At 48.8% G+C, this 15,590-nt stretch overlaps 1 protein-coding gene across 1 annotated transcript in view; it reads left to right on the top strand.

Moving 5' to 3' along the window:
* The window catches only part of CCDC33 (coiled-coil domain containing 33), a 213,635-nt gene that overhangs the window by 62,763 nt on the left and 135,282 nt on the right, over positions 1–15,590 (top strand). Inside the window, exon 5 of the mRNA XM_090029238.1 lies at positions 14,192–14,325. Within this exon, the coding sequence (XP_089885364.1) occupies positions 14,192–14,325 (134 nt within the window). The remainder of the gene's footprint in view (positions 1–14,191; positions 14,326–15,590) is intronic.

Genomic DNA, 15,590 nt, shown 5'->3' with positions numbered 1-15,590 from the left:
TGGAAATGATAGCCTTCTAGGCCTACAGTCTGGCCCTCTATGCAGCTGGCACTGTGTCCTGCATTTGGTGAAGCACCTAGAATATGTGTGTCATTTTGGCTTTAACTTGGCACTGAGATCTCATCTCTGGCTGTTCATCTGTGGATCTGTCACTACATGCATCCCCACCATGGCAGGGGGAAGGGAAATATCCTTCCATCCATTCTTGGTGCAGTGGCTGAGTGTACTCTCAGGGATAGAGAGCAGGAGCAGAGGCTAGGATTAAAGGTACATGCAAGCTGGTGGCAGCTGTCATCCCTGAGTGCATAATTCTGCCTGGACTGACATGGCATTTCATAAATCAATTGGCCACACCATGCCAGCAAGCTACACTTAAGGAAGAAAGCGAGAACACAGGGATGCAAGGCAAGGAAAGGAGGGGGTGCAGGGGAGTTGCCTTTCTCCTTTTCTTTCAAGGTAAGCATCCCATTAACACATTGTGGGAGGGTATGTGTGAACAGGGGACTCCATTAAAACAATCTCTCCAGCCATGTTGGGGGATGGAGGGGAAGATATCCAATAGCTCAGAAGGAAAGGTCATTAAATTTTCATCTGCTGATAGCTTTGAGGGCTGGGGGGAGGGGAAGGGGGTGGTGTTGGGGGGTGTAAGTGGAGGAGGTTGAAAGGGAATAGAAGGGAATATGAAAGAAGAAATAGCACAAGAGCAGCAGCTGGGGACTGCTTAGGAATATTTCAAGGACAGACTCTGTCCATTTTGAGGAGAAAACCTCCCTACTCTCTGGCTCCCCTCACCAGGGAAAAGGCAGTGCTGCCTGGGCCACTACCTGTGGCTGTAGCCAGAGACTAGACAGGCCCTTAAATCTGTCTCCCAGCTCATCAGGATTTCAAGCCAAGGCTTTATTCTTCCCAGTTATTTGTGCTTTGGTTGCACATAATATTGCAAGTGCTTATTGATTCCTCCTCCCCCACACCCTGCCTGAGCATCTTGCAGTGAATTCAATGTGCAGTTGTGCAATGCATAGCCAAAGGAAGAACTGAAGGTAAATTTATCTCATTGACTATCAATAGGATATACCAGACATTTGTTTGGTTTTGGCTTTCATAGATTTCATAGACATTAGGGCTGGAAGGGACCTCAGAAGATCATCGAGTCCAGCCCCCCGCCCAAAGGGCAGGAAGTCAGCTGGGGTCATAGGATTCCAGCAAGATAAGCATCCAATTTGCTCTTGAAGGTGTTCAATGTAGGTGCTTGAACCACCTCCGCTGGCAGGCTGTTCCAGACCTTGGGGGCTCAGACAGTAAAGAAATTCTTCCTTATGTGCAGCCTGAAACGGTCTCGTAGTACTTGATGACCGTTCAACCTTGTCATCCCTTGGGGCACTCTGGTGAACAAACATTCCCCCAGATACTGGTGGTCACCCCGATAAACTTATAGGTGGCCACCAGATCACCCTGCACCTGCGCTTTTCCAGGCTAAAGAGCCCCATGGCTCTCAGCCCGTTGTTGTAAGGTCTGTTTTCCAGACCTCTGATCATGTGTGTGGCTCTTCTCTGCACTCCCTCAAGCTTTCCCACATCCTTTTTGAATTGTGGAGCCCAAAACTGGATTCAGTACTCCAGCTGCGGCCTCACCAAGGCCAAGTACAGGAGGAGAAGGACATCCGAGAAGGACATCCTGGGATTTGCTTGAGAAGCATCTATGGATGCAAGCCAGCATTTTGGTCGCTTTACTAGCCGCAGCATCACATTGCAGGCTCATGTTCATCTTGTTGTCAATGATGACGCCCAAGTCTCTTTCTTCTGTAGTGCTATCCAACGTAGCACTGCCGAGTCTATAAGGAAGCTGCAGGTTTTTCCTCCCAAGGTGGAGAACCTTGCATTTTTCGGTGTTAAACACCATCAGGTTCTCGTCTGCCCATTTGCTGAGCTTGTCCAGGTCAGCCTGGATCACCCACCTATCTTCTGGCGTGGATGCTTTGCCCCAAAGTTTGGTGTCATCGGTGAACTTGGCCAGTCCACTCCTGACTCCAGTGTCCACATCATTAATGAAGATGTTGAACAATATGGGTCCAAGGACAGAGCCTTGGGGGACCCCACTGGTCACAGGACACCATGATGAGTGACTTCTGTCAATTATCACCCTCTAGTTCCGACCACGGAGCCAATTTTCCAGCCAGTGGATCATGGTGGATCAAAGTCCACTGTTGGCCAGTTTCGCCAAGAGGTGATCATGGGATACCAGATCGAAGGCTTTTTTGAAGTCAAGATATAGGAGATCAATCTCTTCTCCCTTGTCCAGGTGATAGGTCACCTGGTATAGAAGGAACTGAGATTGGTCAAGCAAGACCTACCTGCAACAAACCTGTGCTGGCTATCCCTTAGGATGTTGGCATCGGCCAGTCCATTAAGGATGGCCTCTTTAATAAACTTTTCTAAGATCTTCCCTGGGATAGAAGTCAGGCTGATGGGCCTATAATTAGCTCCACTTTCCTCCCTTTCTTGAAGATCGGCACCACATTGGCCTTCTTCCAGTCTTCGGGCACTACACCAGAGCGCCAGGAGTTTTCAGGGATCCGTGTCAGGGGCTGGGCTATGATGCTCGCCAGCTCCTTGAGTACCCTGGGGTGCAGATTGTCAGGGCCGGCTGACTTGATGGTATCCAGCTTCTCAAGGTGTTCCTTCACGAGGTCAGCATTTATGGAGGACAGGGGATCTCCCTCAGCCAGACCTCCCTGTCCCATAGCGGGCATGGGCGTCCCGTGGGACTGATGAAAGACCGATGCAAAGTACCATTTAATAGGTTGGCTTTTTCCTGGGCGTCACTTGTCAGTTGCCTCATCTGGTTCAGCAGAGGTCCAGTGTTGCCCTTGCTTTTCCTCCGGCTCCCCACATACCTGAAAAAGGACTTTTTATTGTCCTTGATGCTCAAAGCTAGTTGGAGTTCAGTTGCAGCCTTGGCTTTCCTGGTTTGCTCCCTGCAGGACCAGACCAGTGCAGAATAATCCTCCTTGGAGGTGAATCCCATCCTCCATCCTTTGTAGGCCTTTCTTTTTAGCCTCAGGAGGTCCGCTAGGTTCCTGGAGAGCCAGGGGGGCTGCTGTGCCCTCTTGCTGTCTTTCCTCCGAGATGGAATAGACTTAGCTTGTGCATTGAGCATCGCTCCCTTGAGGAGCAACCACTCTTCTTGAATTCCCCCCTCCCTGGGATCATGGTCCCTTAGGGCCTCACTGACAAGCCTCCTGAGCTTGTCAAAGTCAGCTTTTCTGAAGTCAAGGACTTCTGTGTTGCTGACTGACTTGCCAGCTTTACGACGGCTGGTGAAGTTGATCAGCTCATGGTTGCTGTCACCCAGCTTCCCACCGATCATGAGGTCGCCAATTAGGTTATCCCCAGTAGCCAGTACCAGGTCGAGCAGCGCTTTGCCTCTCGTTGGCCCATAGACTTTTGAGCCAGGTAGAGGTCATCCATGCACGAGAGGAAGCTTTGCAACCGCTCAGAGTTTGCTGAGTGATCCTCTCACGAGATGTCCAGGTTACTGAAATCACCCATGACAACCATGGTCCTGGAGCATGTGGCCTCAGCCAGCTCCCGGGCGAACTGCTGGTCCAGCTCAGGACTTTGAGTGGGAGGTCGGTAGTAGACTCCCACTGTTGTATCCCCTGTGCCATGTTCCCCATGGATTTTAACCCAGAGAGTCTGCAGTCATCCACCCTGGTCGCCAACATCAGCTTGCAGGGACGCGTAGCTCTCCTTAACATAGAGAGCTACACCCCCGCCCCTTTTATCTACACAATCCCTCCTGTACAGGCTATAGCCATCTATACCCGTGGTCCAGTCATGGGTGGAGTCCCACCAGGTCTCCATTATCCCAATGACGTCATAATTCTTTGCATTGAGCAGGAGGACGAGCTCCTCCTGCTTGTTCCCCAAGCTCCTGGCATTTGTGTACAGGCAGGCAAGTGTCCCCTTGAGGGCTCTTGCCTTGCCCACAGATTGTGCCAGGGCTGGGGCAGGGGTGGTCTCCCTTAAGTGCCTTGGCTTGCTGGCTTTGCAAGGGTTGCTCAGAGGGCCAGCAGTGGCGGTAGTTCCCCCATCCCCTAGTGGGCTTAGTTTAAAGCCCGGTGGAGCAAGTCAGTCAGTTTGGCTGAGAAGAGCCTCCTCCCCAGCGGAGGGAGGTGGAGACCATCTCTTCCCAGCAGCTCCCTGCCTCTCTCGTCAAAGAACGGGCTGTGGTCATGGAAGGCAAAGCCTTCCCGGTGACACCAGCACCGCCGTCTTTGTTTGACTATGTGGATCCTCCTCTCCCTCCTCAGCCCGTAGCCCAAGACTGGGAGGATTGACGAGAACACCACCTGAGCTCCCAGACCCTTCAGCCCTGCTCCCAAATCCCTGTAGCGCCTCATGACCCGGCTGGGAGCGCTCCAAGCCAGGTCATTGGTGCCCACGTGGGTAAGGAGCATAGGATAGTGGTCTGTGCGCTGGATGAGCTTTGAGATCTTCTCCGCAATGTCCCGGATGCAGGTCCCTGGGAAATAGCAGACTTCCCAGACTAAGGGTTTGGGGCGGCAGATTGCCCCCTCAGTCCCCTGCAGGATGGAGTCTCCCACAAGAACTGTACATTTTGTCTTGGGGAGAGCGGGGACGGTAGCTGCAGGTGAGCCTGTGTTGCCTGTGGGAGCTGGCAACTGAGCAGGCTCTGCTGGAGCTGCAAGAGGTGTGTACCTGTTGCTAAGCTCTGGCAGGGCAGGGGCCTTGGTGCGGTGGGCCCTGGGGCCCTTGACCACCTTGGTCCATGCCCCTGACTGGACAGAGCGGGAGGTCCCAGAGTCATGGTTTTCTTTTGTTGCAAAAGGGACACGTTTCCACCTACTGAAATGAGCGTTCAGTTAAGCAGAAACTAGAGGTTGGACTGCAGCATGGGCTGTTTTGTTGTGAATGAATGACTGTAGGATGTTCTGGTAGTTCCCATCTGAAGTCCCTGGCAGTGAGAGGTTGTTTGCACAGCTCCAGTCTCTGCTCCCTGTAGCCAAGATGTTCCAGTTATCCCTTGCTAAGAGCAATACTGGCCATTCTCCAGTGAATGCTCTTAGAAAAGCCACTATTAGACACTAAGACAGCTTGTCATCTGCTACAAAACCACTGATTCACACTTCCGAGACATTTGCATCACAACCTCTTGATGCAGCCTCAGTCTCTTATGAACCACGTGGTGGCATGATGTAGTAACAGGGTTAGACACTGTCCTCGTGCTGTCATGTGAAGGTGCTCTGTTATCTGAAATAATGCATGAGTAGGCCAGTGACTCGGGAGGTGGTCAGCCTGCTAAGCACTCCTGTCTGTTGTCATCAGGGTCATGTCCTCATCATTGAGACAACCCTGGGTCCAGCCATCTCATAAATGATAGGATTTAAATCCAGGGCCAGCTTTGCTGAATTGCCTCTCTCTATAATTAATCAAACTCAGTGTGTACATTCACATAACCCTGATTTTTGGATCAAGACTGAAGCTTCATGACAGACAGGTCTCTAGAAACAATGGGCCAGACCCCATTCCACCTATTAAGCACCAAGGTTCAATCTCCTTCCTGCCTGCTCAAGTGCCTTTAAAGTTTAACCTGCTATCATCTTAGCTGTAAGACTAAGTCACAAAAATCAGTGAGGAGAAGGATCCACACATGTTTTGGCACTGGAATAGGACTTGAGGGCCTCTTATGGCGAGGTATGTGCTCTTGGAAAGGATCACCCTCCTCCTTCTTAGATTTGAGGATTAGACCATTCCTTGCAAGAATATTGTATAAAGGGATTTGTCTTGACTGACTTTTTAGGAAATGAACTGAGGCAAAATGGGGCTCGAGGCTTCTTTCCAAACTCAGTCTGAGCCATTACAAAAGCAACACTAATCCAGTTTTGTGTGTAAAGGGTTAGAACCACTGACCTTTGTGGTGCCCACTTGCAAGTACCCAGATTTGCCCAATAACTAGGGACCAACTAAATCACAATGTTGCAATTTTTGCGGAAACCACAAAAAGCAGCATTTCCTATGATTGTGTGCAGAATCACCCAAAAAAAAGATGAAAGCTTATTGGAATACAACAAAAATGCAGCAATCCCTGCAGCATAGAGCACATCGTTTGAGAAAGCTACTGGGAGGCTGAGCTAGTGACAGACTCAGTGAAAGCGCTAGTCAGGAAAGCAATAGGGTTTGAGCCAGATTTTAAGAAGTTAAATGCAATGCTGCCATCTGAAGATGAATAATTGGCCTCTTGGCCAGTCAGCAGTAAGGAACAGGACTGCCAGGGTGGGGGGGAGTTCACTGCAAAATTGGATCTGCAAGCTGTGAGCAGCTCACAAAAATTCCTTTATCTCACCACGATTTAGGTAGGTCCCTACCAATAACCCTTTCCTAAGCCTGGTGACTTCGCCTAAGAAGCACGTGGTCATCCTGGTTTGTAAAGTGTCTAGGTTTAACCCAATTATGGATTAAAAGGCAACTCTCCTGCCATCTCTCTACTCCCATCCCGCCTTCACCATTCATTGCTGGGTCCCCTGGTCTCCCTGGGCTGCGCTAGTAGGCAAGGAGATGGCTTTCCTTTTCTGCAGAGGGCAGTGGCTGTGAGGCAGAGGAGGTACTCCCAAATGGACTCTGTTTCTTGGCGTGTGAGGTTCTCCCATCTGTCTGAAATCTGTTTGGTGCCCTGCGGATCACAGCCTCATCCCTGCCAAGAAAAAGCCATTAAATTGATATCCTTTCCTTTGTCACAAGGGACCCGGAGCCTCTCTCTGTTTAAAGAAATAGATAATCATTTCCAGTCATCAGTTTCCTAGGGCCTTTTTCCAATACACCTGCCAATTAGTCCTCTGCTTTGAAAACCGTGGCTGTTGCAATTAACTGTCTGAGTGCTCTGAGCATGTGCATCCAAACCAGGCCCTGGCTGGATTTCCCCTAGGGCTGCATCAGCTTCATGTCCTATTAAAACTTGCTTTGTATCAGGCCAGGCCCATTGATCCAAGTATAGCAAAAGGCAGTGTGTGCGTTTGAGTCCTAAGCTGGATCTTTTTCCATGCATTGTCAAGATCTTTGGGCACTACAGAGGACTGAAGAACACCTTCTGCGACTCTGCCTGTGGCCAGAGCAAAGGTTTAGAGATTTAAGTGGGACCGTTTGGGAGATGTAGACAGATGAGGAGCTGGTTGGGCAGGGTGGCTTACAGAGCAGCTGGCTGGCCAGCACCATGGTGAGCTGTGGAGCGGAGCTGGATCAGCAGCATTGCACCTGTCAGTGTTGGAGAAGAGAATGAGAAGGCAGGCATAAGAAGGGGGGACACAGCCAGCTGGCTCTGAGAAAGCAAGGCATTGTGGTTCTTTGATGGTGTTGCAACCCTTTGATCCCCACTCTCGGCTAGATCCATCACTTCACTGCTGTGTCAGTGGGAAGGGGGAGGAAAGGAAGATGGTGTGTCAAATCATTGGGCCTGGGGATGCTGCTTTGGTTGATATGGCCTTCCCTACAGCCCACAAAAGCCAGAAGAAAACTGACCTCCATAGGATGACATCAGTGAGGGAGATGAAGGTTAGGAGGTAATCCTATTTTGCTTGGCTTATGTTAGTGTCTCGAGGCCCCACTTAAGGACCTGATTTGTTGTAGGTGCTGTACACCCAGATGGGGGGAGGATTAAGATTAATTGAGGCACTGGGCCTCCCTGCAGCAGGAGCAGTGGCTGGAGCAGGATGTATCACCCCCCAGGCCTAGGGCAGCAGCTGTGGCCACCCCCACCTGCAGGTCTACACTGGAGCTAGCACCGGGGGTGCCAAGCTGCTGCCCGCCAGGCACATGCGGCACGGACTGAGCTCTGGGGGTGGCCCCTCATTCTGCTGCAGCTGAGTCCAGCTGCAGCGGTGCCCTGCAAATGGCACCTGCCAGCAGACGTAGCCCAACATTGTATACACCTGGTCCAACCACCAGTTTTGTCCATGCCAAGGCAGGGGCCCAGCTGGCCCATGCATTAATCCACCTATGCAGCCAGATGGGAACAATCTCCTTTCCCTGCCTCCCTTGAGCAGAGCTGTCAGTAGCATCCATTGCCACCACCTTGTTTCTTTGCTGGATGTTCCTACCAGCAGAAGGAGCTGAATCCAGCAAATACATTTCATGCCATATGTGCCCAGTAGTTTGAATGCTGCAGTTGAATTTTTTTGACCACCAGGAGCTCACTTTCAGATTGTAACCGGTACCTGAAGTCTCTGCATATGCTTTTAAAAGAGAGAGAAGGAAGGATTAATAGAACTGTTCTGATGATGCTGATGCCATTATGATGTGTGAGAAGCTGTCCCTCATGAAGATAAACAGTATAAATGGATAATTGCACAACGCAGTTTCCTGTAAATGCTCAAAACTTGATTGCAATGGCTCCAACCGGTTACTATTTATGTGCTCTTAAAATTTAACTTGGAGAGTCATTACCATTTAACCTTCTTTCTCCCTCCACCGTCAGATATCGGCCTGCCCTCTCACTGATGCATCAGGATAATTGGCCTCCAGAGTGTAAAGTAGCCTTTAGGATAAAAAGGATATCATTGTTACAGCAATATGCATAACAACCGTGTCAGGGAAGGGCTTTGAGATTATGGCAATGAGGGAGTTGTAAATGCTTGACTAGTTTAAATGAGGAAGTAGGCAAGTCTGATACAGAAAGACAAAGAAGATGCTGCATAATGGCAAGAAGCATTAAGACACTAGCTTGGGTCGTAGGGGTCTCCAGTGTAATTTCTTCCTCTGCCACAGGTTATGTGTGTAATCCTGTCGCTAAGGTCCAGATCCTCAATGGCATGTAGGCACCCAACTCCCATTGGAATTGCTGGGAGTTAGATGCTTAAATAAGAAGTAAGGACCAGGTCCTGTTCCAGCCAGTTGGTGGCTCAGTGGCCCTAAGTTTCTGTGTGCCTCAATTTTGCTTCCTGTAAACTGGGGGAAACGTGACGCATTATATCTCAGATAAGGGCGAGATGTGGCTGGAGCCCCTGGGCTGGCAGAAGGCACTGGGGATCCAGACAGGGAGCAGGCATAGGAAGGGGGGAAGACCTGCCAGCTTCCCCTGTCCCCGGCTGATCCAGGCATGGATGGAGACCCAGAGCTGCTCTTGCCCTGTGCAAGCAGGGTGGTTGTGCAGGTTCCTTCTTTCAACATGTATTTCCTCATCCCATCCCCATGTCCCCCACTGGCCACAGGAGCAGACACTGGAAGGAGGACCTTGTGCATTGCTGCTGCTGTTCTCACCAAGCCTAGCTCTCCACACAGTTGTTCCCTACAGCCATGGCTGGAGCAAGGCAGAAGCAGCTCTCTGGCTCCCCTCATGACTGCCTTAGCCAGGGACAGTGGTGGCAGGGGGCAGGGTCCTCCTTCCAGTGCCTGCTCCTGGACTGCGAGGGATGATGGGCAGTGGCAAGGAGCAGATGCTGGAAGAGGAAACCCACCTGCTGCCTCCGCCCCTACTTAGCCTAGCACCCCTTGCTGCTCTCTGCAGCCCACAGTTAGAGCAGGACATGCATAGTTCTGCAGCTGCCCCCATGCTCTGGCCAAGTGGGACAGTGGCAGTGGTGGGTGGCTGTGTCTCCAGCAAGTCCCAGGGCTTCAAGTGCAGTGAACAGTTGTTCAGGTTGCTGGGCTTTTCTGGGGACAGCAGCAACGGTGGCAGAAGAGAGGGTCTGGTTGTACCAACACACCCTTGGTGGATTTGCCCCAGCCCCTCTGAGACACAGAAGCGAGTTGTGACTATAAATGCATGGGGAACTGTCAGGTGCTTAGATGTCATAGTTATGGGGCCCTACCACAGTGTTAAATGTATGGCATAGACTACAACATTGGGCCTGATTTGCTGATTGCCCTCGTTGCTGTAAATTGGCAGAATCCTGGAATTACAATGGTACAAGTCAAAGCAGAGTCAGACTCATTATTGCTGTTAAAAGGTGGTTGGTCCCAAGCCATAGATCATGTTTCTTTATTGACCTTTCAAGCATGCTGCCTAAGCCTAGGAAAGTCACTCATTTCTTGGAAACAATCCATGATGCTCAACATGTTGGCTGATCTCCAGACTCTTTGAGCTGACTAGCTCAATAACTGCTCCTGAGGAATAGAAGTAGGCTGGGACCAAGACTGAGGATTTCACCACCTGAGAGGCTTTGATGGTTTTTAGATCTGACTCAAAACTTTGTGCGTGGGGTGCATCTTTTGGGACACATGAGATGTTGATGAAAACCTTTGGACTGCTTAGCAAGAAGCATTCTCTTCTTACTTGGTATTTTGGGATTTAAACTTATTTAACCTCCAGATTTCTAGAGTAAAAATGAAGCAGAGTGGACAGTGCTTGGAAAACTTTTTGCTTTCATTAACCTTTTCTGAGGTGAATTTATTTATTTATTTGTGTTTGGTCCCAAAACTGGAACAGACATATTTTCAATGTAATGCTACCCGGTTTGGGGGATCAGTGTAAAAAAGGTCAGCTTTACAATGATGCTTCTAAAATATTGCAAGACAAGAGATCCTTTCCACAAAAAATATAGCTGAAAATGCAACTTTCCTTCCAAAAAAAAAAAAGGAAGCCCTAAAACAAAAATGTTTGACCACAAATAATTCTAAGCAGCCATAAATGGGAGTTGACTCCCAGGGGCAGGTGTATTTCTGGGTACAGAACCCTACAATCTATGTGTGGGAAAAATTTGGCCCATTTTAGTCCACCTGCTCGCAGCCAATGCAGGGTTATTCCCTACTGTACATTTACTTGTGCTTGTTCCAGTTGGGAACTGGCCTTTTGCTGTTCCACTTGGGGGAAAGAAGGTGAGATCTGTGCACTAACAGTATTTCTTGACCAACCCTTTTGCAAACGGTAGTTCCCCAGATTACATAGTGCCTGCGAGCTTTGTTTTTAAATTGTTGTTGTCATTAAGGTAAATTTTAATGATAGTGAAGTGGAGGTACCAGGAGCATCAACTACAATTAGGCATAATGTATCTATCAGATACTCTATGTGGCTCCCTTATACTATTAGGGGACCTCACAACAGTCTTGGGAGGTAGGGAAGTGGTATTATCCCCATTGTAAAGGTGGGGAACTGAGGTGGAGAAGAATTAAGTGACTTACCCAAGGTCATATGGGTGGTCTGTGACAGAGCAGGTTCCCTGAACCTGAGGAAGGCTGAAGACTGCACCCCAGTCATTCTTCCTCTCTTACCTGAATCTTGGTATAACTCTTTACTTATCCAGTCACTTCAGCTCTGGCAGTTCCCTGTTACATATCCTCATCCTTGCTACAGTATCAGTATCTATTGTTAACTTAATATAACTCCATTCATCTGAGCCAAGTGTGGACAAATTAAACTGAGAACTGCTGCACTCATTTCTCTGAGGATCTCACACGGCTTGTTCAAATCTTGGACCATCCCATTGCTGCATATTGGTCATTTTAGTGCTTTCATGAGCGTGATCTGGTACAACACGAGGCATCTGGTAGATTAAGCTTTGCCAGCAGCTCTTGCTTGTGTTGACCTTTCTTCTACAGGTGAAGCCTCCTTACTTTGATCCTCAGCTAGGAACTGATTCTGAGTGACAGAAAAGCACCAGCCAGGAGCCTGTAGTTCAGGCATGACCCTTTCATTTTGGCGAACAGAAGTTGCTTAGACCTCTGCCCTGCCCCAGGGCTGAAGAAAAGACAAGTAGCCCTAAGCTGTTTGCTGGGGAGGATTGATGGGGCAGCACAGTGATCTCTGGACATGTGACACCTTTGGTGCTGACCCAAAGGGGCCTTGCCCAGCTAGCAATATGAAGGGATTATCTGAGTGGGCCCTTGTGAGAGATGGAGCTGGAGCCAAGAGGGGAATAAAGGGGACATTGAAATGTGTTTGCTTCACTGCTCTCATTAAGGAGGCTTAGGGGGATCGTAGTCAGAAAGGAGTCTATGTTTGTCATTCCAGGGTACCTCAGGTCTCGTGGCTAAATGTTAGCAATTTAGCAGGGATTACCATTGCCTGTGAGGTATTATGCAAACCCAGTACAGCTCCATTGTGCAGACATGAGCAGAGGAGGAAGTCATATCATACAATGTGGTTGGCAGCCTGTGAACCTCTCCTAGCCTGTATCAGCAAAAGTATGAGAATACCAATACAAAGTTGTAGTTGTGCAGAGCCTAGCACCCTGAAGTCCTGGTCCACTGCCAGTGCCTCTAGGTGCTAATCACTCAGTCCTAATAGTAATCACGATTAGGGATAGACTGGGCAGGAACATCCTTAACAAGGATTAGGTGTTGATCCTTGCATCTTTGCTGGTGGATGGAGGCAGGGGAGTGTGAGAGCGGCTGGAAGCAAAAAAGGAGCATGACTAATGCTCTTTTTGATCCTTCTCATGCTGAAACATATAGATGATGTGAAATTAAACTAAGTCACTGGCTCTTCTACATAGGACGGTGTGTGGCTAATTTGTGGCATTGCCTACCAAAAATGTTCCCCCCACCCCCCATTGCATTAAAAAAAGGGAAAGGACTATGAACTAAATTTACCTCTATCCTAAGATAAAATTGTTGTTCTCCAGCTCTTTTTATGGAGCAAAAAGTCTATAAATTAATGTAATCAATTAAATGTTATGGATTCATCTCTGATACCCACACACTTAATGACCTGCTAGAACGGAAATCTAACTGCATCAAACCTGATGCTGACAATGATCTTCCGTGCCTCTGCTGACTGCTTCAGTCCTGACCTTGTTTAGGTCTTGGGCATAGCAAATCCCTTTCTCTGGTATTTCAACAATCCTGTTATGCTCAAATGGGAAAGGGAAGTTATTAGAGTGCGGCTGTGCTCAGAAAACAGTCCCTTCCAAGAGCTTTATTTGTCACAAGCACTTTGCTGAGCACATTTTTTCTCCATGAAATATGTGATTTCAAGCATCTCTGAAGGTTTTTATTGTACAGAACTCCACTGTATGCTCTGTAGAGGGCATATCTGTACCAGATCCATCATGCACCCATGAGGCATGCTGAGACTCATGCTCTACCCACCTCCTTCTGCACGCTATGTGCCAATCCTGGAAATGAATTTGTGAAGCCACTGCCCCTTGGAGACAGATCTCAAGAGAAGACTCAGATGATGCCCTCAGTGTGACTTCCTATTGGTGCCATGGAGGGGTGAGTAGGTCAGCAGGGTGCACTTGCGTGATGCTCCCAGGAGCATTGGGAAAGCTGAATAGAGGTGCCCAGCCATAGGTCAAATGTTTTTACTATATTAGTGCTTCAGGACCAGGACCAGGTCAGCCAACATATCCTGCCCCCAGTGATCCAGACCCTGAATAGTGCCCAGTGAGACTGAAGGCAAAATTCCCCAGCAACAGAGTTCGGGTTTGAATTGGCAGCTCTGTGGTTTGTGACTTCTTGCTTCCCTCAAACTCAATGCGAGACAGATCTGTTGCAACTTCTTTAGGTGTGGATGGTATGTAGCGATCTGCCATGAAATGCCTCTGTCACTACACCCTATTTGGAAAGCAAAGCCAGGGTGACAGTAGTAGAAGACCAGTGGGAAATGGTCTGTTGGTTCAGTAGGCAGCACTCTTGCTTTGCATCAGTACTGGGGTACCAGCCTGGGCCGGGGTGGAGGCTATTTGAGTTAGAGTCCCTTAGATGAGATTTATTACCAAGATCTGAATCATAGAAAATTAGGGTTGGCAGGGACCTTGGGATGGGTCATCTACTCTGGCTTTTATGGTTCCTATCCAGGTGGCATCAGTGCAAGAAGAGGGCCTGCTAGTAACTTTCCTTGGGTGACAATTGCATTCCCTATTATTTTAGATTCCTCCTGTAGTTTCGTTTGGAGAATATTTTACTAGTATTCCTACAGCAAGGCCAGTGTTATTGTGCACCTTTAAATTGCTGCTGTCCTTTACCTTGGAACTGTCTGCATTTTGCTGGCTGAGGAAAAGAACCTTATGAATAAACCCTGCTAAATTCATCCACTGAATGGAGGCATGAATTGGGTCCAGAGTCAATACTATGCTTTGGGATCCTTTCTGATGACTAGTACCTCGTGTGACTAGTGTCTCTGACTCAGTCATGAGTGGAAATGGCATTCCATCTTCTTCAGCCCTTGGTGAGGTTTGTGCTACTTTAGATACATGTGACTCCTGATTTTGAGTGATTTTTTTTTCCTCCCCTCCTAGTAAAACCAAATACCAAGCACAGAACAAAAAGGAAGCCCAGGGAGTGACTCATGCCTCCGCAGAGCCTACCTACTCTCCAACCTGGGAGGAGAAGGTGACAGTAGAAACGGATGCAGAAGATGCTGGCCATGAAGGTGTGATTTCAGAAGGGAGCTGAATAGTGGGGGTGGGAGAGGTGATACTTGGATCACTGACACTTTTCAAAGATGAGGGTTAATGCTAATGCTACCAAGTCAAAATGATCCCAGTACACAGTTGGGGAATGACTTCTCAAGGGGCAGAACTATCAGGAATCAGGACCTTTCAAGCCTATGTACAGGAGTTATAAATCTTCATGATTTAGAACAGAAGTTGATCATAGGGAGGTAATTCTAGCCATGGTCTAGCATTGCAAATGAAGCAGACCATTGTATTGAGTTTTATACCTTCCTCTGAAGCCTCTCACACTAGTTGCTGTCAAGGCAGGTACTGGACTTGCATAACTGAAGATCATTGAGAGAGGCTATGGAGTCCCCATCCCTGGAAGCTTTTAAGTGTTGGTTAGACCAGTGGTAGGCAATAGGGCTGTGCAAAATTTCAACAAGTGTTTCATTTCAAAACTGTTTCAACACATTTTGAGCTTGAAACAGTGAAAACAAACCAAACAAAAGGTTTTGAAACAAAATGAGGGCACTCAAAATGTTTCAAAAGTTTTGAAGTGTTTGGAAGCAGGCTGGAGCCGGGAGGCGGGGGAGAGCCAGGGCTGCGTGCCGAGCAACTCTGCCAGCCCCGCAGACCTGCCCTCCCAGCACTGCTGGACCCCTCCTACAGGTGCTGGCCCCCAGCTCTGCATGCAGGATGACAGGAAGCTGCTGCTGCTGCCTGGGGGCCAGGGGCAGCACCAGTCTTCTTGGCACTGGGTGTGGGTTGTGCCCAGTGCCAGTCCCAGGTGGCAGCGGCAGCCTCCTGCCATCCAGCACAGATCTGGGGGCCTGGACCCCCAGGAGGAGTCTGGCACAACCCTACAACCCTCCTTGGGGTGCGAGCCCCCAGTTCTGCACGTGAGATGAAAGGAGGCTGCTGCTGCCGGCAAGTGACACAAATTTTGCTTGTCAGCACCTCGAGGTGCAGTTTCCCTGAAACCTCTGTACCTATATCCTTGTGATTTGGTAGGCTTCATGCCCTCAGAAGGGGCTACTGTCCCTGCAAGTTTCATCTGAATCAGGCACGAATTGACAAAGTTACAGGCATTTTTGTGATTCCCCATTATACCCTATGGGCAAAATGTTGAAAAGCATCGAAACAATGAAATAATTTTGATGAAACAAAATGAAACAGTGCTTCGAAAAAAACCAAAATGACAAAACAAAATGCCATCCTTTGAAATGGTGAAACAGCAGTCGAAACGAAACGGTGCTGT

The sequence above is a fragment of the Crocodylus siamensis genome, chromosome 15 (assembly GCF_052110815.1).
Source record: "Crocodylus siamensis isolate JL-2025a chromosome 15, ASM5211081v1, whole genome shotgun sequence".
Taxonomy (NCBI): domain Eukaryota; kingdom Metazoa; phylum Chordata; order Crocodylia; family Crocodylidae; genus Crocodylus; species Crocodylus siamensis.
Note: the sequence above shows the minus strand (reverse complement) of the source record. Positions and strands in the feature narration are given on the sequence as shown.